This window comes from Myotis yumanensis, unplaced genomic scaffold (genome assembly GCF_028538775.1).
Source record: "Myotis yumanensis isolate MYYU_CA2020_CCGP unplaced genomic scaffold, mMyoYum1.0.hap1 SCAF_7, whole genome shotgun sequence".
NCBI lineage: Eukaryota > Metazoa > Chordata > Mammalia > Chiroptera > Vespertilionidae > Myotis > Myotis yumanensis.
In genome coordinates, this window is record NW_027223758.1 from 33,323,161 (window position 1) to 33,346,323 (window position 23,163).

Below are 23,163 nucleotides of genomic sequence, written 5' to 3' on the forward strand. Positions count from 1 at the left end.
TTTACTGGGCACTTACAAGGTGCCAGATGATCTCATCTGACCCCTCAGCTGCCCCATTAAGAGCTGTCATCGAGCCATTTTGCAGAGAAGAAACCCGACTCAGACACAGGAAGGGACTTGCCCTGATCACACAGCCTGTGGCCTGTACATGGCAGAGCTGGAGTCTGAACTTGAGTCTGTCTGACTCCTCACTCCCAGAAATCATCACCATCTTCTCTGCAACAAGGTCACAAATGCCCTCCAACTACATCTGAGACTGCAAAGAAAACCTGGCTTCATCACTCTCTGTAGAGCAACTGAGCGGGAGGGGTCAGGGTGCAGAGCTAAATTTAGTTCAATCCAGTTGAAAACTTGGTCTAATTCAACAATTTAGATATTCTCTTGAGGTTTCTTGAGTTTGGAGAAACTTGGTCTCTGTATAATTGCTCTGTCTTTCAGATGCCTCCTCTCCTCCCCCTGCTCCTCCCAATATGAAGGCTGGTCAGGGTGGGAAGATTCCATGGTTGGCTGCAGCTGGCATCTGCTGGCATCTAGGTGGCCTGAGCCAGTCACTGGCTTTCAGCGATGGCGGGTGACGGGTGAACTGGTCTGGCCTCCTGCGGACTCACTGAGGCCTAGTGGAGACAGCAGCTCGCTGTGATTCTGAGGTCATCTCTGGGGTTCTTATCTTGTCCTGTTTCTAGGCTTTGAATACATGACCACCTTGCCTCGTATTATAATGAACTCACTTTCTTGATAATTCTTGTGATTATTACAATTAACTCCTATTATGAATTCTGCCTTTCTTCTTGCATTCCTTCTATAAATTTCTAATCTCCTGATATGATAATTATCCCTGCTTTATGGATAAGGAGACTGGGGAGGCTGAGGGAAATTGAGCAATTTTTCCCCCAAGTTGGACAGAGCAAATGTGATACAGGCAAGACCGGAGGCATTTCCAATGGTCATTAATGCCCGCTCTCCTCGGGCACTTCACTCCCTCCACCAACCATCCACCATCTCTTCTATATCACGGACCACCCCTCTCTCCCCTCCCCAGCCCTGGAGGAGGTGAGGGTAGAGGGTGGTGAGCAAGAAGCAAGAGGAGACGATGGGCAGCATGTATTTTATGAAGAGCAAGTGTGCCAGCCCCAGAACCAGCTACGCATTCTCTGGCTTATGGGGCACTGGAGGCTTGAGTCCATAGGGGATACAGCACAGGGAGGCATCTGGGCACAGGTGCATGAAGGTTTCATACTTGGTGCAGTAAGTCCGGCAGGCTCCTTGGCCATTCCAGCACCGTTTGAATTCGCTTCTCCCTGTGTAGAGGAAGACCACAGGTCACAGGATAGCCCAGGGGTCACAGGTTAGGCCACTTTAACATATATAACCACAGATCAGAGGTGAGGCCACAGGTCACGGGTTAGACCACTGACCACAAGTTAGCCCACAGGGCCCAGGTTAGATCATAAGCTACCAGTTCGCTTTCTAGTTATGTGTTAGATGACTGGTCATAGAGCAGTCCACAGGTCATAAGTTAGGCCACAGTACATGAGCTCTGACCACAGGTCAAGGGTTAAACTAGAGGTAACAGGCTAGACTCCCAGCTACAATTTAGACCACAAATCTCAGTTCAGGTTAGACCACAGGTCACAAGTTTGACCACTGGTTATAAGGTAGAGACCAATTTCCTGTCCAGATTAATCCATACCCCAGGTACACTCTAAGCACTTTTCAAAACAACACTCTATTATTGTAGTTGGTCTTTCATTAACTGTATAACAACCCCTGTTATACAGTTAAGGAAACTGAGGCACAGAAAGATTAACAACTTTCCCCACGGTTACATGGCCATTAAGGAGCAGGGTGAGGATTCAAACTCAAGCAATCGGCTCCAGAATCCAAACTCATAGCCTTAACATTACCTTGCCTCACACACTTAACGGACCTGTTTAATATTAAAATTTAGTGAAAGAATTTCCATAAATGGTAAGGCTTTGGGGGACTGGGACCTGTACCCTCTCTGAGGGTCTTTGGTCACAGCAGGCGGGTGGGGAAGCATCTGCATTTATTATTCATTCAGCAAACATGAGGCAGTGGCTGTAGAGGTGGTAAGTGCCCGGAAGGAAGTAATGGATGCCGAATTGCCCATTAGGGCGGGTGTGGGAACGTTGGAAGGGAGGAGGAGCACTTCTACAAGGCCTGTCTGTTACAGCGATATTTCTACACATACGACCCAGCAACTTAGAACTGGGGCTGAATGGGAGTGGAGGGGAGAAGTGCCTCTCCCTGAGTTAAAAGGGAGTCCACAGAATCTTTACGTGATACCCGTGGGTGTTATCCAGCCCTGTCAACCGGCCCATCCTTTATCTTGCCACGGTAGAGAACTTAGCACGATACAGAGCTGATCTCAAAATCTCCCTGAGGCAGAGAACCCACAGGCTGAAGAGGGTCTGCAGTATACTGATTAACGGGGTGGTGTGCACCCAGCTCAGACCCCCTGAGTCCAAATTCCAGCTCTGCCATTTCCCAGCCGCGTGGCCTGGGCCGCAGGTTCCTCATCTGTACATCCCTCCTTCAGAGGGCAGTGAGCGGGGCTTTAATCATTTTAGCACAGTGGCCGGCAGGGAGTAAATACTCAATAAATGGCAAGTGATTTCGTCAGAATGACAGCTTAGCGAGTTGAAGCAACCAAGGCTCAGTCTAGGCCAACCCTCTCATTTTACAGATAAAGAAAGGAAGGGACTTGCCCAACTTCTCCGGCCCAGTAAGTGGTGGGGCTCGTACCGGAACCCAAGACCGTGACTCCCAGCTGAAGGCAGTTCCTACAACAACTACTGTTAATCACATTTCAACCTTCCAACCACCCTGAGATACAGCCGCTGTTTTCTCCTACATGATCTGCTATCCCTTCCTTTGACTTCATCTCCCTCCATCTTGTGCTCCCCACTCCAGCCACACTGGCCTCCTCGCTGCTCCTGAAACATGTCTGTCTATCATCTACCTACCTATCTATCTATCTACCTATCTATCCATCCATCTATCTATCATCTATCTATCTATCATCTATCGCCCTCCTGCCTCCTTCATCCTTGCTGCTCCCTCTGTCTGGGATGATCATCCCTATATAATAAGTCCTCACTTAACATCATCAATAGGTTCTGTGACTTTAAATGAAATGTACAAAGACATCAAGTTTACCATGGGCTAATTGATATATACAAGAGTTAAGTTCCCACAGCACCTCATCAGCCTTATAACCAAACAACGTTAATCAGAACCTGCTGTATTCTCACTGTAGTCAGATCATTGCTCAAACCTACCTTATATAAAATGATAAGGGATCTGAAATTTACTTCAAAATAATTCACTGGGCAGAAGGGGCAAGTGAACAACAAAACAGGATTGGTTCAAGTTGATAATTGTTGAGGTTGGGTAATGGATACGGGGAGTTTTCTATACCATATTTTTAAATTTAGGTTTGAAGTTTTCTCAAATAAAATGATTTTTTTTTTAAAAACTCACATCATTACGTTTTTCTCTATTTTTGCATGTTTACCTTTTTCCATAATAAAAGGTTTTTTAAAGCTCACTTGTTCCTTATATTATTCTGTCTACTTTCAGGTACATTTGAACTAAAAACTTAAAAAAAGAACTTATCAGCCCTGATCGGTTTGGCTCAGGGGATAGAGCGTCGGCCTGAGGACTGAAGGGTCCCGGGTTCGATTCCGGTCAAGGGTATGTGTCTTGGTTGCGGGCGCGTCTGCAGTGAGGGGTGTGCAGGAGGCAGCTGGTCGATGTTTCTCTCTCATTGATGTTCCTGATTCTCTATCCCTCTCCCTTCCTCTCTGTGAAAGATCAATAAAATATATTTTTTTTAAAAAAGAACTTATCAGAGGCCTTTCAGCTCTTCCACCACCCCATGCACACACCACACTAACCCTTTGCCCTGCGTTTATTCTCCTTAGCCTTTATGCCCACCTGAAATAGTATATGTTTGTTTGGTTATTTTCTGTCTCCACTAACTAAAATATCAACTCCATGAGAGCAAGGACCTTGCTTTCTCTCACTACTGGATCCACAGCAATTGTACTAGTGCTTGGCACACAGTAAATATTTTTCAAATGAACATTTGTTGAGTGAATCCCATTTTAAAGATTAGGAAACTGAGGTGCAGGCTGATCTAGCAGCCCATTCTAAGCTGCTCAGAAAGCCAGTGATGGGGCCAGAATTTAAACATTGGTCCAGGCCTCCTCTCTTCCCCAGGAGGTGAGACTCTACTCCTTGTTTCTACACATACACACACACACACACACACACACACGTGATGTTACCTGGAGGCACATGACCCAGGACCAGGAGAAACACAATGAGCAGAAGCAGCTGTGTCATGGCCACAGGGCTTCTGGGAGGCCACTGGGGAGAGATCACAAGAGGAGAGGAGCCAAGCCCACCAAACCTGGCTGCCTGGGGCCCAGCCTTTATTCAACTGCAGATCAAGGCAAGAGCGTGGGCAGCGGGAGACTTAAGTGGGAGTCTGAGGCCTGTGGTCTCCAGGATGCAGCTGGATCTCAGCCAGCTCTGTGGGGAACTGGCTGGACACACTTCCAGAGGTTGCTGAGCTCTGAAACTGGGGACAGAATTTCCTGAAGCAATGTCTGGGGTCAGAAACTGGACAGCTTCCCCACCTGAGAGGGTAGGGAAAGCCTTGGCTTCAGAGAGACCTGCTTCAATGCCAGCAACTCCCTCTAATTGCTGTGGTACCTTGGACAAGTCACTTAGCCTCTCTGAGCCCCAGGCTATCATCTAGGTCCTAGATTCTAGGAAATGATCGAAAGCCCCCCTTGCAAAGCTAAATACGTGGAGGATTCCCTTCCTGAAGCCAAGGAAGTGAACCCAGAACCCACTGAGCTGTCCAAACAGCACATATTCAGGCCTATGCAGGAAATGAGAAGAATAATAGTTCTCCCCAAACAGAGAGTAATTGTTACCTAGCTCATTTAGAAGATTAAACAAAATAATACAAAGTGTGGCCCGGTTGGTGTGGCGCAGTGGTTCAGCGTCGACCTATGAACCCGGAGGTCACAGTTCAACTCCCGGTCAGGGCACATGCCAGGTTGCAGGCTCGATCCCCAGTGTGGGGCGTGCAAAAGGCAGCCAATCAGTGATTCTCCGTATTAATGTTTCTATCTCTCTCTTCCTCACTGAAAGTAATAAAAATATATTTAAAATAATAATAATAATACAAAGTGTGGCACCCAGGCCAGCAAGCAGCAGCAAGAAACACCTGGGGCTTGTTAAAAGCGAAAATTCTCAAGCTCTACCCCAGCGGTTCTCAACCTGTGGGTCGCGACCCCTTTGGGGGTCGAACGACCCTTTCACAGGGGTCGCCTAAGACCATCAGAAAACACATATATAATTACATATTTTTTTGTGATTAATCACTATGCTTTAATTATGTTCAATTTGTAACAATGAAAATACATCCTGCATATCAGATATTTACATGACGATTCATAAAAGTAGCAACATTACAGTTATGAAGTAGCAACGAAAATAATTTTATGGTTGGGGGGGTCACCACAACATGAGGAACTGTATTAAAGGGTCGCGGCATTAGGAAGGTTGAGAACCACTGCTCTACCCAAACCTACTGAATCCAAAGCTCGGGAGTGGTCTCAGCAGGCGGTGGCTTAAGAAGCCCTCCGACTGATTCGAGCATATTGCTAACGTGTGAGAACCCCAGAGATAGGTCATATGTGTGCAGAGCTTAGAACAGCATCTGGTACACAGGCGTCTGAGTTGCATCTTGAAAGATGAGGAGAGGAAAGTATTCCAGGCAGAAGAAATATAATGTGCCTGGGAGTGTGGGGCATGTGCCTGGGAGTGTGGGGCACAGCAAGGAATGTGTTGAAAGGAGATTGGAAATGACCCTGCAAAGGACAGTTTCTTTTTAAAACTCACATCATTACATTATTCTGTATGTTTGCATGTTTACATTTTCCCATAATACAATGTTTTTCAACAGCTTGTGTTGTTCCTTATATTATCCTTTCACTGTCATGTACATTTGAAATAAAAAATTTTTAAACTTTTTCGAGACCTTTCACCTCTCCCACCACCCCACCTGCACCACTACGCTACCCCCCTTGCCCTGCTTTTATCAGTATTTACCATGGGCCTTGAGTACTGAGTTCAGGCTTTTCTATTGCAGACACTGGAAGTTTTGTAGCAAAGGTGTAACCTGTTTAGATTTCCGTTTTATTTTTAAATTTATTTTGTATATATTTTTTATTGATTTCAGAGAAAAAGGGAGAGGGAGAGAGAGATAGAAACATCAATGATGAGAGCGACTCATTGATCAGCTGCCTCCTGCACGCCCCCTAGTGGGGATTGAGCCTGCAACCCGGGCATGTGTCCTTGACCAGAATTGAATTCGGGACTCTTCAGTCGGAAGGCTGACACTCTCTATCCACTGAGCAAAACCGGCTAGGGCTTTAATTTATTTTTTGTAAAATTTATTGGGGTGATGTTGGTTAATAGGATCATATAAGCTTCAAGTATACATTTCTATGATACATGACCTGCATATTGCATTGTGTACCTACCACCCAAAGTCAAATCATCTGTCACCAAATATTTGGAGATTTGAGTTTTAAATAAAGAAACAGACATCCAGCCCTGGCGGGGCTCAGTGGTTAGAGCACTGGCAAAGAGTAGAGGGTTTGATTCCAGTCAAGGACAGGCACTCAGTTGCGGGTCCCCCAGCCCCCCTGGGAGCACCTGTGGGAGGCAACCAATCAATGTGCCTCTCTCACATTGATGTTTCTCTCTCCCCCCCCTCCTCCCTCCCTTCCAGTCTCTCTGGAAATCAATAGAAAAAATATCCTTCGGGGAGGGTTCTCCCTCCCCCACCACCTCGGGTGAGAATTAAAAAAGAAAGAAACCCAAATCCAAAGAACAGAGGTGGAGCTGGGACTTAAACTTGCCTCACTCCCAGACAATGTATGACCCTGCACCACTCCCAGCCCATCTTGTAGGTGGGGAAGGAAAGCTTAGAGGGCCAAGCCACAGAAGGAAGCCAGGCGTGAAGGGGCTCAGCTGCTGTGGGAGTTGCCCTGAGCTGGACACTTGGACCCCTTCAGCCATGACAATGAGCCCCACCCACAGGTACAGCCAGTCTCCAGGGGCCTCACATACATACCTGCTCCAGTCCCTCATGACCTAAACGGAAGCGCCCTCCCCAAGAGCTTAGATCCGGGCCCATGGATGGCCGAACTCACTTCCCTACAGCCAACTTCTCTTCTATAACCAAGACCACAGTGTGTCTTTCCTCCTCCTACATGCCTGGGAAAAGATTTTTTTAAAAAGCTACAAACCCGTGATAGAAAGGGACAGTAGGCTGAGAGGCCCCTGAGTCTCAGGCCCAGGTAAGCCTGGGTATGTCCGTCTTTAGTGCTGCGTAGGGATTAAATGAGCTACGAATCCAGGCAGAGTGCTCAACCATACCAGGCGGCACAAGTGCTCAGTAAACATGAATCAGGGAGTGGGCAGCCGTTCTTCCGGGCACAGGACGGCCCAGCTGCATAACGGGTGCTTAACCTAGAATGTGGTGAGTGAGTGAATGATGCAAAAATAAGATATCCAGAACTCCCCAGTGCAGACTTCCTGGGCTCCACCCCCACCCCCAACCCCCAACCCCCCCACCCCCGTCCCCTCAAGCCACCTTCCAAAATCAGTTCTCCATCCCTGCAAAGCAGAGTTTCTGGCAGTGGAGCCCGCGAACTCTGCACCAGGATCACTTGGCACTTGTTTAAATCGCAGATCCCCGAGCCCCTCCCAGGGCTGAATCTGCCTCGGGGTGGGCCTGGGTTCTGAACAGCCAACAAGCTCCCCACGTGGTTTCTGTAAGGACCAAGGTCGTCGGGGCGCCCCATTGCTGGAGTGGGCAGTTGTGGGCGCACAGACGACCCAGACCCACTTCCTTCCTCTCTCTGACCCCCACCCCAACCCTGCCACCCCCACCCTCGACAAAGGCCGTGAGGGGGCGGGTCAGCTGACCCCTGCGTGGAGTCACTCAGCGGCCAAGGCCTCGGGGCGGGGACCCCGGGGCTGTCCCGCTGGGGCGGGGCTGGACGGGGCGGGGTCGCGGCTCCTCCCCCGCCGGGGCGGCGGGGCGGCGGGGCGGGACAGGCCGGAGGGGCCGCGCGCCGAGGCGGTGGTACAGCCTGGAGCAGCCGGCAGCTGCGGGCCGGGGACCCTGGACCCCTCCCCAAGCCGAGGTAACGGCCCGCGCAGCCCGCCGCCAACTTCGACAAGTTGGAGCGGAGTTCGCCCGGCGCCTGCATGGGGGGGGGGGGGGGGGTGTCTGCGGGCAGGCGGGGGCGAGGGGGGCCTCGAACTCGCATCCCAGGGGTGAGGGTCCTTCCAACTTGGGGCCCAGAGGGTTGGGTAGCCCCGGACAAGAACCCCGCCCGGGTCAGGGGACTCACAACCAGGGCCGCGGGCTGGGCAAGTTGGGACTCAGACTCGGAGAATGGCACACGCACTCCCGGCCCCGAGGGCCCCTCTCCGCCCCGCGCCAGGACCCTGTCCCGGCACCAAGCCTGGCCCCCCGCAGCCTCGGAGCCCCCGCCCCCCCGCAGCCACGGGAGGCAGTGCCAGCCGCTGCTGAATTTTTCACGTAGGGGGCGGGCCGGACACGCCGTTCCCATGGCACCAGGGCGCTCGGGTTACCGCGGAGGGAACCCCCGGACCCCCACGCGCTTCAGCGTCCCAGCCCACCCATTCCTGCCTCTTCCCCAGCCCCCTTGAGGCGGGGCAGCGGAAGTGACCCCTCCCCAGGGGCCTTTACCCCTCCTCCACACCCCCATCTCCCAACCGAGGGGAAGAGGCCTGGGGGAAGGGGCGTCCCGGGTAATTCAGATCCTTTCAGAACCTGGGTCTCGTGTTCTGAGTGGGAGAGGCAGGCCTGTGCACACCGTGTGTGTGTGCTCTTGGGGGCATCACCTCGCTGCTGCCTCTCTGCTGCCCGTGGGGGAGATCATCCTCAAGGCACAGGAACCGGCCTCTGGGTGTGCACACATGTGCGTGCACAGCTTGCACACTCACCCTCCCAGCCTGACCCAGGCAGATCCTGGGTCTGAAGCCGGGAAGCCCCCACCCCGAGGAGGGAGGCTCTGGAGGAAGCCACCTCGGGGCCCTGCAGAAAGGGCCCAGCGCACCTGCTCACGGCCCATTCCCCTTCTTACTCACAGAAGAAGGCAGGCAGGAGCCAAGGCCCCCTCCCGAGGATGACACTAAACACGCAGCAGGAAGCAAAGACGCCCCTGCGACGGCGAGCCAGCACCCCGCTGCCCCTGTCCTCCCCGGGCCGCCAGCCTGGCCTGTGCGCAGCACCTTCCACTTCCACACAACCCCGGCACCCACGCCTGGGCCAGTCGGCCTCCCTCAACCCTCCCACCCAGCAGCCTTCACCTGCCCCCGACGGCTGGTCCTCTGAATCCAGCGACTCTGAGGGCTCCTGGGAGGCCCTCTACCGCGTGGTGCTGCTGGGAGACCCTGGCGTGGGGAAGACCAGCCTGGCCAGCCTCTTCGCAGGGAAGCAAGAGCGGGAGCTCCATGAACAGCTGGGAGGTAGGGACGCGGGGCTGGGCTGGAATGTGGCCGAAGGAGCGATCAAGGGCACAGGGCTGCCAATAACAGCTGTACGACTCACGCACTGCTCAGCCCATAGGGGCATCATTGGCAGACTGTGACGTGGATATGCCCCCCTAGAGTTATGCAGGGCACAGCCTGCACAGTGGCTGTGGGAGAGAGAGTCCTTGAATAGTGAGAATTTTGCCAGTTTTCATGGGTGAGAGATATGGGATTGAGTCTCCAGTATAAAGAAATGGTGGACTTCCACCTCGCTTAGAAAGCCCCTAGCCCCGACTCTCCCCTGAATCACCCCAGCTCCATAGATAAACACCCATGGCCACCACACCCGGTGGCAAAACTAATACCCTGCCCAAAATGGAGACTCTCAGACTCCAAGTTCTGGGCCCTGGGTTCCTTTATTCCCAGGAGATGCAGTGAGCAGGTGCCCTAGGATGATGGGGGATGGGGATAGGGCAGGAGAAATGAAGATAGGTTTTCGCAGGACTGGCTGAGAGGACTAGGGGGTGGGAAGTTGGTTAAAAGCAGAGAGGAGGTGGGAGACACTCTAGCCAGGCCCTTTCTCCAGGCTCTGCCTCTCTGAGGGTGAGAACCCATACGAGAGGTGCACATATGTGCACCTGTAGGTGTGACAGACAAATGGGGAGACTGAGGCCCAGAGAGGGTAACATGACCTGCCTGAAGTATACAGTAAGCCAGGGACAGGGCAGGACTGGAGAATTCCCAGCCCAACTTTAACCCCACCATCCCACACTCATCCAATCAGCAAACACAACCACCAACGCTGTCTCAGTACCTACTGTGTGCCTCATACCATGCTGGCAGCTGGGGGGACATGGGCTCCTCCTCCTGGGGCTTCTTGACCTATCAGGAGACACAGGCATCACACGAGTGTGGTGAACACTTCACGGAGAAGTAGAGGGGGTGCAGTGACCATAAAGAGGGGCTAGGGAGCCACACCCTCCCCAGGCCTGCCCTCCTCCTGAGATCCAGCTCTTCCCTCCGTTACAGAAGATGTGTACGAGAGGACCCTCACAGTGGATGGAGAAGACACCACACTGCTGGTCATGGACACCTGGGAGGCTGAGAAACTGGTATGGCCCAAGCAGGATTTGGGGAGATGGGTGCTGAGCCTAGAACCAGACCCCTCCAAACCCCATAGCCTTTGCAACCAAAGACAGAACCTCGTGACCTTCACCTCCTGTGCTCACTCCTCTCCACAGCCATCCCAGGATGTGCTTCTTCCCCTGCAAGCCTCCCCCTCGTATTAGCCCCCTCATCCCGCTCCACCCACCTGCGTTGTGCAGAGGGAGGAACGCTGAACTTAGCATCAAAATGTCTGAGGTTCAACCCCCTTTCTTTTTTGACCAGTTGTGTGTCTTTGTGACTTTCCTGCTCTGAGCTTGTTTCTCACCTGATAAATGGGTCGATCATTCCTGCCTTCTTTACCAACTGTTTGTTTTTCTTTAAGTTCTTATGCAACTTCAGAGAGTTGAGCAGTTTTGAGCATAAAAAAAAATGCTGCACATGGGCGAAGAATCATAAATAATGACAACTCTTATTCATTATAATTTAGTCGCTAGGGGAAAAGGAAACCAAAGGGTGTCCTTCCCAGGCCCCTTCTCAAGCGGGAAGAGAGCAGCAGGCAGGGCCATGTCCCTGTTGTGTTTTTCTTATCTTGTTTGAGTTTTCCGTTTTTCTTGCTGTACAAGTAGTACATGCTCACTATAGAACTTTGAAGAATACAACCAAGCAAAGAGAAGGATCTAAAAATCACCTGAGATTCCATCTCGCTAAGGAGTAGGTTCCTCCCCTAAAACTCAGGGAGGGCCTGGCCACAGAGGGTTTAGGAGGGCAGTGTTGGGTGATTGACAAAAATGGCGACAGCTCTAGTGATGGGCCCAAAGGCTGGGGATGAAGGAGCTGTGCAGCCAATTCTTTTTAACAAGCATAGAAGGAAACCCAGGTCCAAATGAACATAATAAAGATGATGATTCTCTCTTTTTTAAAAAAATATATTTTTATTGATATTTTACAGAGAGGAAGGGAGAGGGATAGAGAGTTAGAAACATCGATTAGAGAAAAACATCGATCAGCTGCCTCCTGCACACCCTTCACTGGGGATGTGCCCGAAAACAAGGTACATGCCCTTGACCAGAATCGAACCTGGGACCCTTCAGTCCCCAGGCCGACGCTCTATCCACTGAGCCAAACTGGTCAGGGCATGATGGTGATTCTCTTAACAGCAGCTGACATTTATGTAGCATCCTCTTCCTAAGTGTTAGCCCCTGTGCTAAACACTGGACATATATTATGACATTCAGTTAAGACAAAAATTATACAGTGAGTGTTCTTCTGATCCCTATTCTATGATGAGGAAATGGAAGCTCAGAGAGGTTAAATAATGTGTCCAAAGTTCTCAGCAAGTGAGATCCAAACCCAGACCTGGAAGAACCCACAGTCTGCACGTTTATGCACTAGGATAGCCCCTTCATCTCCCCTGGGAGCATCACCTTCTGAACCTCCAGCTGAGGTTCCACTCCTTCACCCATTTGGTCATTAAGAAACACTTGGTGCCCTAGCCGGTTTGGTTCAATGGATAGAACATTGGCCTGTGGACCAAAGGGTCCCCGGTTCAATTCTGGTCAAGGGCACGTGCAGGAGGCAACCAATCCATGTGTATCTCTCACATCAGTATTTCTCGGTCTTTCCCTCGCTCTTCCACTCTCTCTAAAAATCAATGGAAAAATATCCTCGGGTGATGATAAAAAAGAGAAAAGAAAAAAAAACACTTGCTGGGTATAAATCATTGGCCAGAACACTGGAGACCCAGCAGTGAATAAGGTAGACATGCTTTCTGGCCCCATGGAGCTCACAGGCTGCTAAGGGAGGGGCTATTTTTTTTTTTTGGATGCTGGTAAGGGAGGGGCTACTTTGAGGGTCCTATGGGGCAGAGTCCAGTAGATTAAGAAGAGTGTTCAGCGCGAGGGTTCCATTTGGGAGACGGAGGAGGAAGAGTGCTGGACTAGAAGCAGGGACTGGAATTCCGTGCCCAGCTCTCTGTGTGGCCATGAGGAAGTTTTCTCTTCTCTGGCCCTTGGTTTTCCTACAAGTGAAATAAGAAAACTGAACCAGTTCCCCTGGTCAGTGACTATGAAGGTAGCTCCCAAACAGGGCCCATACAGTAGCAGCCTTGTTGGCATAAGCTTCCATCCCTTCCATCGTTAGGCTAGTCAGAGAGGCAGAATTTGAAAGAACTGGGTGGACCTTTGGCTCATCCAGTAGTGCACTCACTTACTAGTATCTAACCATCAGGGAGAGAGAATTAAAAACCGAATCCTCAGGCCTCACCCCAGGCCTCATGAATAAGAACCTGTATAAGTAGAATCCTGGCATCTGTATTTTAAAATCACATCCCAAGAGATTCTTACCCACCTGTCCATGCAGCAACTGGCTTTTGTGATCCTAACCAGAGAGCAAATTCTTCATAAATATTTGCGCGACGAATGAATGAATGGTCAAGACTCACCATCTCATTCAGCAGATGAGAGAACTGAGACCCAGAGGGAGGAAGGGACCTGTCCATAGTCAAGGTTGAAAACCCAGAATGAGCAGCTACAGCCATCTGACTCAGCCCACAGTTATTTGACCTGAGGAAGGATCGATGTGGCTCTTGAAAACTCACCCCCTTTGACAATGATGTCGATGATGGATCTGATGCTTTTCTATTCATCTATCTTATTTGGTTATCAGATAACTTTTCTGGCTTCTTTCCCCCTCACAAACAATTCCTCCATCACACTCAATATTTCCCACGCCTGGCCCACTCTCTTCTCTCCTGCTCCACCTCCTTTCAAATGTCACTCACAGGTCCACTGTGAACCCTCCCACAATCCACCAGGTTGAGTTCTTTTGGCCTCCCTTCCCCACCCCCATGGCTTCTCCAGCTACTTTCATCTGGGTATTTATCACAGTGCGTTATAATTCTCCATTTCCATAGCCTCCCTTCTACAATTTAGACCATGAGCTTTTGGAGGGCAAGAACTGTCTTATAAAATTGTTACCAAGGTGGTCCAGTCTGAGTGCTGTCCCTGACAAAGAGCACCAGCCAAAATGGAGTATCAAAATCATCCCAGTTCTTTCCTTTCCTTGGTCAAAAAACTTGCAAGTACTCCACTTGCCTCTCCCACCCCCTATCCTTACACCTCACAGTTGCTCCTTCATCTCTTTAGAACCGTCCTGAAAATGCCTTCCCTTGAAATCAGCCTCTATCCTCACTTCTCTCCCTTCCTTTTTTCTCTCTTTTTTTTTTAATATATTTTATTGATTTTCCACAGAGAGGAAGGGAAAGGGACAGAGTCAGAAACATCTATGAGAGAGAAACATCGATCAGCTGCCTCCTGCACACCCCCCACTGGGGATGTGCCCGCAACCAAGGTACATGCCCCCGACCGGAATCAAACCTGGGACCCCTCAGTCCACAGGCCAACACTCTATCCACTGAGCCAAACCGGCTTCGGCCCTTTTTTCTCTTTTGAGGAGACTGCAGAAGACCAAAAGAACTGTCTAATATGACTGATCCCATTAAACAGGCAAAGCCAGAACAGCTAAACAGCAAACCCTCATTAGCAGGAAGAGGAACCAACTTTTTTTTTTGTCTCTAGTGCCCAGCCTACAGAAGGAACCAATGAATGAGATAATGTAGTGAGGTAGTGTCATTAGCCCAATTTTTCAAGCAGAGAAACAGGCTCACAGAGGATCAGCGTATCACTACTTTGAGAGGAGAACAGGGAATTATAGCAGAATTTGTCCCTCAAACCTGTCCAAAGTATAAACCTTAGCTCCTTCCCACCCATTAAACCATCCCAGCCCCTTTCCCAGCCAAGGCCTCGGTAACCTCTGAGGATGGGCCTGGGGTCCCTCCCCTACAGGATGAAAGCTGGAGCCAGGAGTCCTGCCTGCAGGTGGGCAGTGCCTACGTCATCGTGTACTCCATCGCAGACAGAGGCAGCTTCGAGAGCGCCTCTGAGCTCCGCATTCAGCTAAGGCGCACACATCAGGCGGACCATGTGCCCATCATCCTGGTGGGCAACAAGGCGGACCTGGCACGCTGCCGGGAAGTCTCCGTGGAAGGTGAGCCCTCTGGTCCACCCTCCTTCTCCGTATTCCTCTCAGCCCCACTGTCACTGTTCCTCCTCTAGTGTGTCTTCATCTCAGAGACTGCCTGCCACCTACCACCCTCATTCTGCATCTCCTTGCCTCTGCCTGAAAGCTAGGAACCATTCCTGTCTCCTCTCGCACTCCCCCAAACCAGTCCCCAAATCCTCCCTTAACCCCACATTCCCTTCACCCCATTCCCATAGCCTCTGACCCATTCCGCTATTTCCACTTTAGCCTGGGCCAGCCCCCACCCTAATTCTGTATCCCCACTTAATCAGTTCTCAACAGCTGCCACAGTTTCCCAGAACCAGATCTGACCTTGTCACTTCTTCGCTTAAAAATTCCCATTTGGCTCTCTCATGCCCTTAGTCAGCGACACTTTATCCACCAGGCCTGATAGGCCTAGTGCTACAGGATCTTCCACTACTGAGACCTAAAAATTCCATTTATTGGCTGCAAAATAGAGCGAGAATTTATACATTCCAAATTCAGAAAGCTTTGTCTATAAAACATGCTATTGTGCCATCCAGCAACTGCAAACCAAAACGTTTAAATTACTACTATATATAAATAGCACTTAAAGTGAGGTGGGGATATTTTAATGGTTGACATATCAGACGGGACTCATAAAGATCTAAAAATGGCCCTACTTTCAGGGACCAATCTAAAAATCATGGAATCTGAGACCCAGAGAGAGAGGAAGCCAGTTCCACTGGGTCACCAGCCACTGCGGACTGGAACTCAGGTCCCGGCCTCCCGGCCCAGTGGCATCCTGGAGATGGAAGACCATATGCTTTGTGAGCAGACCCCCAAAACTCCGCAGCACAATCCCAGGAGATTCCGTTAAAATGCAGGTTCCCAGCGCACACCCCAAACCCACTGAATCAGAATCTCTCCCCGGATGATTCTGATGCACAAATTAGACTCCTTCGCTGGCATTCAAGACTCTTCCCTACCTAGTCCCAGCCCCCCCACCCCCCTCACACACACACACACCCCGCATCTCCCCAACCTCATTCTGCCACCAGTATCAGTCGCTAGCCTGTGCACTCCTTCCTCAAAGCCAGATCTGACTTCTTTCTGGGTGCCCTGGCACAATGTTTGGGGAAAGAAAAAAACTGCTTCCCGTGGAGACTGAACCCTCCGCTTCCTACCTTTATCTCCTCCCTCCACGCCCGCCCGTCGCCGCCTCTCAGAGGGACGCGCCTGCGCCGTCGTGTTCGACTGCAAGTTCATCGAGACCTCGGCCGCCCTGCAGCACAACGTGGCCGAGCTCTTCGAGGGCGTGGTGCGCCAGCTGCGCCTGCGCCGCCGGGACAGCGCCCGGGACTGCCCCGCGCCCCGACGGCGGGCGAGCTTCGGCCAGCGAGCTCGGCGCTTCCTGGCCCGCCTGACCGCCCGCAGCGCCCGCCGCCGCGCGCTCAAGGCCCGCTCCAAGTCCTGCCACAACCTGGCGGTGCTCTGAGGCCCCCGCCCGCCCGCCCAGGGTGGTGAACACTGGGGTGCACTACGCCCTACCGACGCCACCGAGGGAGGGGCCCCCCGACGGGCAAAGGCGCAGTGACCTGGAGCGCGCATCGTGGGCGCATCTCCTGGAGCCAGGGACCGCTCCGCCCCGGGAAGTGGTGTACAGACTATGGGACCCGAAGCCCAAGCTCTGCACACAGTAGGGTTTGTTGGGTTTTGTGTTTTTTTTATACACGATTTGTGTCTTTTTGTAAAAAAAAACAAAAAACAAACGACTTTTCTTTATCCTCCAGCTCTGGCCAACCCTCAGAAACACTACCCCCATCTTCCCACCCCCCAAAAAACACCACAGACTAGAAGGATGTCCCGTCTGAATGCCCAGACTTCTTTGGGGTTCATCCAGGCCTCTCCACCTCCTGTTCCCCCATCCACACTGGCTACAGCCTGGGTTAGCCTGCTGACCTGTGTCAGGGTCAGTCAATAAAGTCATTGGATCTATTGTGCGTTCCCTGCCCCCGCCTCTGAGGGAGACACAGTGGAGTACAAACCACAGTCAAGGGTGATGACCTCCTAGTTTCTCATTGGCCCATTTCTTTTTTTAGATGATCGTATATAATAAAAAGCTAATATGCAAATTGTCCCTTTGACCCAGAGTTTGACCAGGGACGGGGCCAGCGGGCCAACCAACTGCCCGAGGCCCCTCCCCTGGCCACCCCCACCCCCAATCGCCTCCACCCCCACCCCAATCCAGGGCCCCACCCATGCATGAATTCGTGCACCGGGCCTCTAGTAGAGTCATAAAACATTATGTGGAAAGAACTTTCACGCTCATCCTGACAATAAAATAGCTGGTGTTTGTTGGGAGCTGTCTGTGTACTAAGACGTCACAATTATTAACTAATCTTCACAGCCCCTGTTCAATAATTAGGAAACCAAGGCACAGGACGGTGAAGGCTCCTGCTCAAATTCATGCAACTACTACAAGGGAAGTGGCCAGGATTTCCATCTTGTCAGTCTGGAGTCTGTACCCAACTTACCCACAGTCCTCTTGGAGAATGTGACAAAAAGCTATGGAGCCCCCCCAGGAAATGGACTTTCAAACACAATTTTGCATACAATTTAAGGATGGGAGGGGAGTGGACTCCGTGAAACTCAATCCACGTATCTCCAGGATGGACCCCCAATTTAGTCCAACTCATTTGTTTTTCAGAATGTAGAAACTGAAGCCCAGAGAGGGGACGTGAACACCCCAGAGCCACCCAGCCAGTGAGGGTGAGGACTAGACGCCAGGGCCCAGCCTTCTCCTATGTCTGTGCAGGAAGTAGGAGGTAGTGAGGCTTCTGGCTGGGGATGGGGTCTTGGGGTCAGGTCAGGAGTTTCCAGCGTAAGGTGAAGGGGTGTCACTAATTTGAAAAGAGAACAAGATGTAAACAGTTTGGACCACGTGTCCCTGATTCTTGACACCACTGCCCCCAAACAGCTGCCCTTCCAGATGCCTCAGCCCCTCCCCCCCCCCCCACGTGGGCCCTGTCCGTGCCACCAGGAACAGGGTGCCAAGGAAGAGTAAAGCAGGGGCAGGCAAGCCATAGCCTGCAGCTGTGACATTCACCCCCCCACCCCCAGCCATCTTGCCAGCCAGGCACTGATGGCACCAATTTCCCCATCCCAACTCCAGCCTGGGGAAGGGAAGGGAAGGGAAGGGAAGGGAGGAGGGTCTTCCCCCACCCAAGCTGTCCCCAGCCTGTGGCCATGGGGGAGGGGCTGTAGTTGTGGAAAGTTGGCAGAGGCAGCCGGCAGCAGCCGGGAGAGTGGAAAAAATGATATCAAACCCGGAAAAATGCAGGCCGGATGGAGGGCCTGAGTCGGCCCTGGGAGGTGAGAAGGAGGGAGGGCAGAAGAGAGGGAGGGATGGGGCCCCACAGGCTGAGAAAGGAAGAGGGGCCAGGGAGAGAGCACAGGAGCTATTTCTGAGAAAACTGAAGACTCTCCTATCATTCTTTTCTTCATCCACTAATACTTATCCAGGGCCTACTAAGTGCAGGACACAGTGCCAGGCTCTGGGGAGATGGCAATGAATAGTACGAGTAGGACGCTGTTCCTGGAGCTCACAGTTGGGGGGTGGGGCGGAGGGAAGGGGAGCAGATGGAAAACAAGTGAATAAAATAATTACAAACTTAGAAGGGGCTAAAAGTCAGGGTGGTCATAGAGGGCTCTAAAGACAGTCCAATCCACTCAACTCACAGGTGGGACAACTGAGGGCCAGAGAGGGAGAGGGCTTACCTGAGGCTCCTGGGAGTGTGAAAGAAATCACTGAGACCAGGATTGGGGCCTGAGGGTTTGGGGGAGTGGAAAGGGAGGGAAGAAATAAATAAATAGCGCAGGCCAATGGGGGCAGGGGGGAGGGGGGAATAATATGCAGCCAGAACCATGGTTGAGGTCAAGGACCCTGAACCAAGGGGTCTGTGTTCAAACCCTACTCTCCTGCACCTCTGTGTGCCTTAGTTTCCCCATCTGTAAAATAGGATTCATGACAATTCCTTCCCTCGGAGTTGATGTAAGGATTAAATGACTTATGATGTGTAAAGTACTTAAAGCAGTTCCCACAGCTAGGAAGATTCAGTAAACGTTGATTCCTGCTATCTATCTATATAAAAGCCTAATGTGTTAATTGATCCTCCTACTGTTCAACCGTTTGACCAGTTGCTATGATACGCACTGACCACCAGGGGGCAGACGCTCTGACCCGTAGGTTAGCTTGCTGCTGGGGTCCTGCTGATCGGGACTGGGTGAGACAGGCCGGACATGCCCTGGAGCTCTCCCTTGGTCCCTCCTTGGTCCCAGTTGTGCACTGGTGGGGTCCCTCAGCCTGGCCTGCGCCCTCTCACAATCCAGGACCCTTTGGGGGATGTTGGAGAACCGATTTCAGCCTGATCCCCACAGGCCAGCTGAGGGACCCCACTGGTGCACCAATCCGTGCACCAGGCCTCTAGTTATATAATAAGACCTTGGGGAAATCAGGGTTTGTTGAGGGTAGGGTATTCTGAGACTGTGAAGACTTGCTTGAAGTCCTTGCCCTGCTATGACACTGGAGAACTTCAGGAAAATGTCTTCCCCTCTTGAGCCTCAGTCTCCCCACACATGGAATAAAGGGATTGAAACTGAACTTGTATTACATACTCATGTACTCATGGTTACTGCCTGCCTCCCCGACAGGAATGAAGGCCCCGTGAGGGCAGGGCCCTCAATGCTGCTCTCTCCTGAGCACCTACAACAGTGCCTGGCTCAAAACAGGCAATCGGTAAATATTTGTTTAGTGGATTAATTAGCCAATCTGTAAAATGGCCCTTCCAATCCTGACCTCTCTGATTCTAGGAGTCTGTGAATGAGGTATGGGTGGGAAAGCATGTGAGAAAACCACAATATTCCTCCCAGGGACACGGCCAATTATAGTCTAGAAAGTTCTTTCTCATCCATAAAAACATACTGGGGGGGAGGGGAGGATGCTAACTTTGTTTTAATACTTTCTGTGTGCTAGGCCCCATGCTATGTGCTTGCTATGCATTTTCTCATCTCATCGCCACCATACCACCCACTTAGTAGGTACCATTTAAAGATGAGCATATTGAGGTTAAGAGAACCCAAAAAATTTGTCCAAGACCACACAGCAGGAAAGGGCATTCAGGATTTACTCTCAGACTAGGGAGAAACTTCTGTCTTCATTATCCAATAGGGGAAACTGAGGCCCAGAGAAAGGAGATGAATTGCCCAAAGTCATCCTATATAATAAAAGCCTAATATGCAAATCAACCGAATGTCAGAATGACTGGTCGCTATAACGCACACTGACCACCAGGGGGCAGATGCTCAATGCAGGAGCTGCCCCTAGCCCACAGGCCCCAGGCCAGCCAAGGCAGGTGCCAGCAGGGCCCCCCGCCCCTGATCACCCTGCCCGCCACCCCCACAGATTGGCCTTGATCGCTGACCAGGCCTAGGGACCTTACCCATGCACTAATTTCATGCACCAGGCCTCTAGTGTAATAATAAGAGCAAACAATCATATCACTCTTATTATGTATCAGGTGTTGTGCTAAGTGCTTTTCATATATTAAATCCTCAAAACTGGTCAGTATTGCCCAGCTGCGATGGCTCAGTGGTTGAATCTATGAACCAGGAGGACACAGTTCTGATTCTCGGTCAGGGCACATGATGGGATTGCTGGGACGATCCTTGGTAGGGGGTGTGCAGGAGGCAGCCAATCAATGATTCTCTCATCATTTTTTTTTTATTCTCTCATCATTTGATGTCTCTATCTCTCTTCCTTTCTGAAATCAATTAAAAAAATATTTTTTAAAAACTGGTCAATATTATCACCATGCCAGTTTTCAGATAAACTATAGCTTAGAGAAGTTCAATACCCTGCCAGGATTGCAGAGTTAGCAAATAGCAGAGCCAAGATTTGAACCAGAGAAATCTAGTCCCGTGGTGTTATTGCAGTGTCTGTCGGTACAGCGAGTCTGGAGCAGCCTGGTATAAAGAGGGAGGTGTCCTTTGCCAGCACCCCGCTGCCTGGGCTGGGGGCAGGGTGGAGAACAAAAGCACATTGAGAATATCCTCAGCTGACAGCTGGGACTTTCCACCTTAAGGGAGGGTAGTGTTATGGAAAAAATGATAAAGCTCTGGAAAGATGAACGTCTCCCAGGGGCCCCGAGTTTCCTCGGAGCCCCACCCCCCTTGCCACAAACTGTGCCGGCCTGATCCAGACGAGATGAAGGCCACCTGGATCCTGACACACCCCAGCCGGGCTGCTCGAATATGAGGATCACTGACCTTCATGGAAAGTTCCAATATCTCAGCCAGGGACACAGAGCTTCCACTCAGGGACCCCCAAGGAATCAGGGTCAGGCTGGGACTCCCTGTCCTTGGATGGTGGGAAATTCGAGTCTCATGTGGCAATTCAGTCCTTCCTGCATTCAGCAAAGGGAAGGGGAGGAGGGTAGAGAGGGTCATCGCTGGCTGTTTATAAAGATTGTGAATCTCTCAGCTCTGCCATGAGCGTGTGACCTCAGGCCAATAAAAATACACAGAGTGAAGGGGTTAAGGTAGAATCCTCTACGTGATGCTGTCTCGGGAATATTTGAATACTCTAGTTCCACAGCTTGAAAAAATATACAAGTTCGGTTTCAATTTCAGCCGTGCTCCCTTCTGTTCAGTTCAGGGTTCAGTTAAAAATAATACAAACGATGGAATGGGAGCTCTGGGTTCAGCAGTGTGTGCAGTTTTCCCCAGTCCCATCTGGTTCAAGTTCAAGGCTGGAAGAGAAGGCTGTTCCAGTTACTGTGCTGCCAAACAAACCACCCCGAAGCTCGGTGGCATAAAAACAGTCATTTTATTATACTTACATATTTTGTGAGTCAGGAATCTGGGCAAAATGCGTACAGCTTCTCTCTGGGGGCCTCGGCAGGGCAACTCAGGGACTGGAGTGACTAGAATTATCTCACGGGTCTGGTGTCATCACTCACATGTCTGGAGGTTGATACTGGCAGGAAGTGGAATGTCACCTACACCTGGCCTGGTGAATTTGTTTCCTACGGCTGCTATAACTAATTACCATAAACTTGATGGCTTAAAACAGCACAAATTTATCACTTTAGAGCTCTGTAGAATAGAAGTCCAACATGGGTCTGGCTGAGCTAAAATCAAGGTGTCCACGAGGTGGCATTTCTTTCTGGAGGATCCAGGGAAGATCTATATCCTTGCTTTTCCGCTGCTAGAGGCCACCCACTTTCCTTGGCTCATGACCTCTTCCTCCATCTTCAAAGCCAACAAGGTCGGGACAGGTCTGCCTCATGCTGCCATTTCTCTGGTTCTCCCTCTCTTGCCTCCTCCTTTCACCCTTGAGATTACCTTGAGCTCACCCCAGTGATTCAGGATAGCCTCCCTATTTTAAAAGTCAGAGAGCAACCAAAGGACTTGTGTGCATGCATATTAGCACAACCAATGGACACAGACCCTGGGGCGGTGGGGGCTTGCCCGGGGTGGCAATGGCTGGGAGGGGGTGAGGGTCAATTGGGGGAAAAGGAGACATATGTAAAACTTTAGGCAATAAGAAAAAAAAAATAGGCCAAAACCGGTTTGGCTCGGTGGATGGAGCGTCGGCCTGCGGACTGAGGGGTCCCGGGTTCGATTCCGGTCAAGGGCGTGTCCCTCGGTTGCGGGCACATCCCCAGTGGGAGGTGTGCGGGAGGCAGCTGGTCGATGTTTCTCTCTAATTGATGTTTCTAACTCTCTATCCCTCTCCCTTCCTCTCTGTAAAAAATCAATAAAAATATTTAAAAAAAAAAAAAAAGAAAGAAAGAAAAATAGTCAAAAAAAAAAGTCAGTGTATTAGCAACCTTCATTCCATTTCTGACCTTAATCCGCCTTTGCCAGGGATTTGAGGACATGGACAATTCGAGGAGCTGCTGTTCTGCCCTCCATAACAGCAGAGAGTGAGGGATGGAGGACGGTCGTGGCCGGGTCCTCTCTCTCTCTGCACATACACAGTCCACCTTGTTTTTATGAATGGAGAGGCCCTGCACTAAAGGGGTAGCGTCCTAGTGGGATGTCAGGAGCTCTGGGATGCTGTTCCCAGGGTCTGGCCTTACTTTCCTTCTCCAAGTCCATGCTTCTCTCCAAGAGCTCCCGCTTCTTCAAGCCTCCAGTGGGCACATCTCCATCTGCCTTTTAGAAACCTACTCCCTACCCACCGACGTAAGTCTCGCCTCCGAATTATCTCCCTCCCGAGCAGTGCATCTTCAGAAGTCTGAGGTCTTGGGGGTGGATTAAGGCTCCAAGTGGCCCAGCGGGACAATCAAGGGTGTTCTTAGTTCTTCCAGGCTCACAGCACAGTCCAGGGTGTGA

The 23,163-nt window shown here is 51.1% G+C and overlaps 2 protein-coding genes across 2 annotated transcripts; one reads left to right on the top strand and one right to left on the bottom strand.

Moving 5' to 3' along the window:
- Window positions 1-1,140: 1,140 nt before the first annotated feature.
- Window positions 1,141-4,371, bottom strand: DEFB124 (defensin beta 124). Its single transcript, XM_070419492.1, has 2 exons — window positions 4,314-4,371; window positions 1,141-1,298 (listed from the first exon to the last, which is right to left on the bottom strand). The coding sequence occupies exons 1-2, from the start codon at window positions 4,369-4,371 to the stop codon at window positions 1,141-1,143; spliced, it is 216 nt and encodes a 71-aa protein (XP_070275593.1).
- A 3,787-nt stretch (window positions 4,372-8,158) lies between these two features.
- Window positions 8,159-17,119, top strand: REM1 (RRAD and GEM like GTPase 1). The gene is made up of 5 exons (XM_070421485.1): window positions 8,159-8,261; window positions 9,237-9,615; window positions 10,648-10,730; window positions 14,568-14,769; window positions 15,993-17,119. Exons 2-5 carry the CDS (start codon window positions 9,273-9,275, stop codon window positions 16,259-16,261), a joined length of 897 nt encoding a protein of 298 aa, XP_070277586.1. The 5' UTR covers window positions 8,159-8,261; window positions 9,237-9,272; the 3' UTR covers window positions 16,262-17,119.
- Window positions 17,120-23,163: the final 6,044 nt, after the last annotated feature.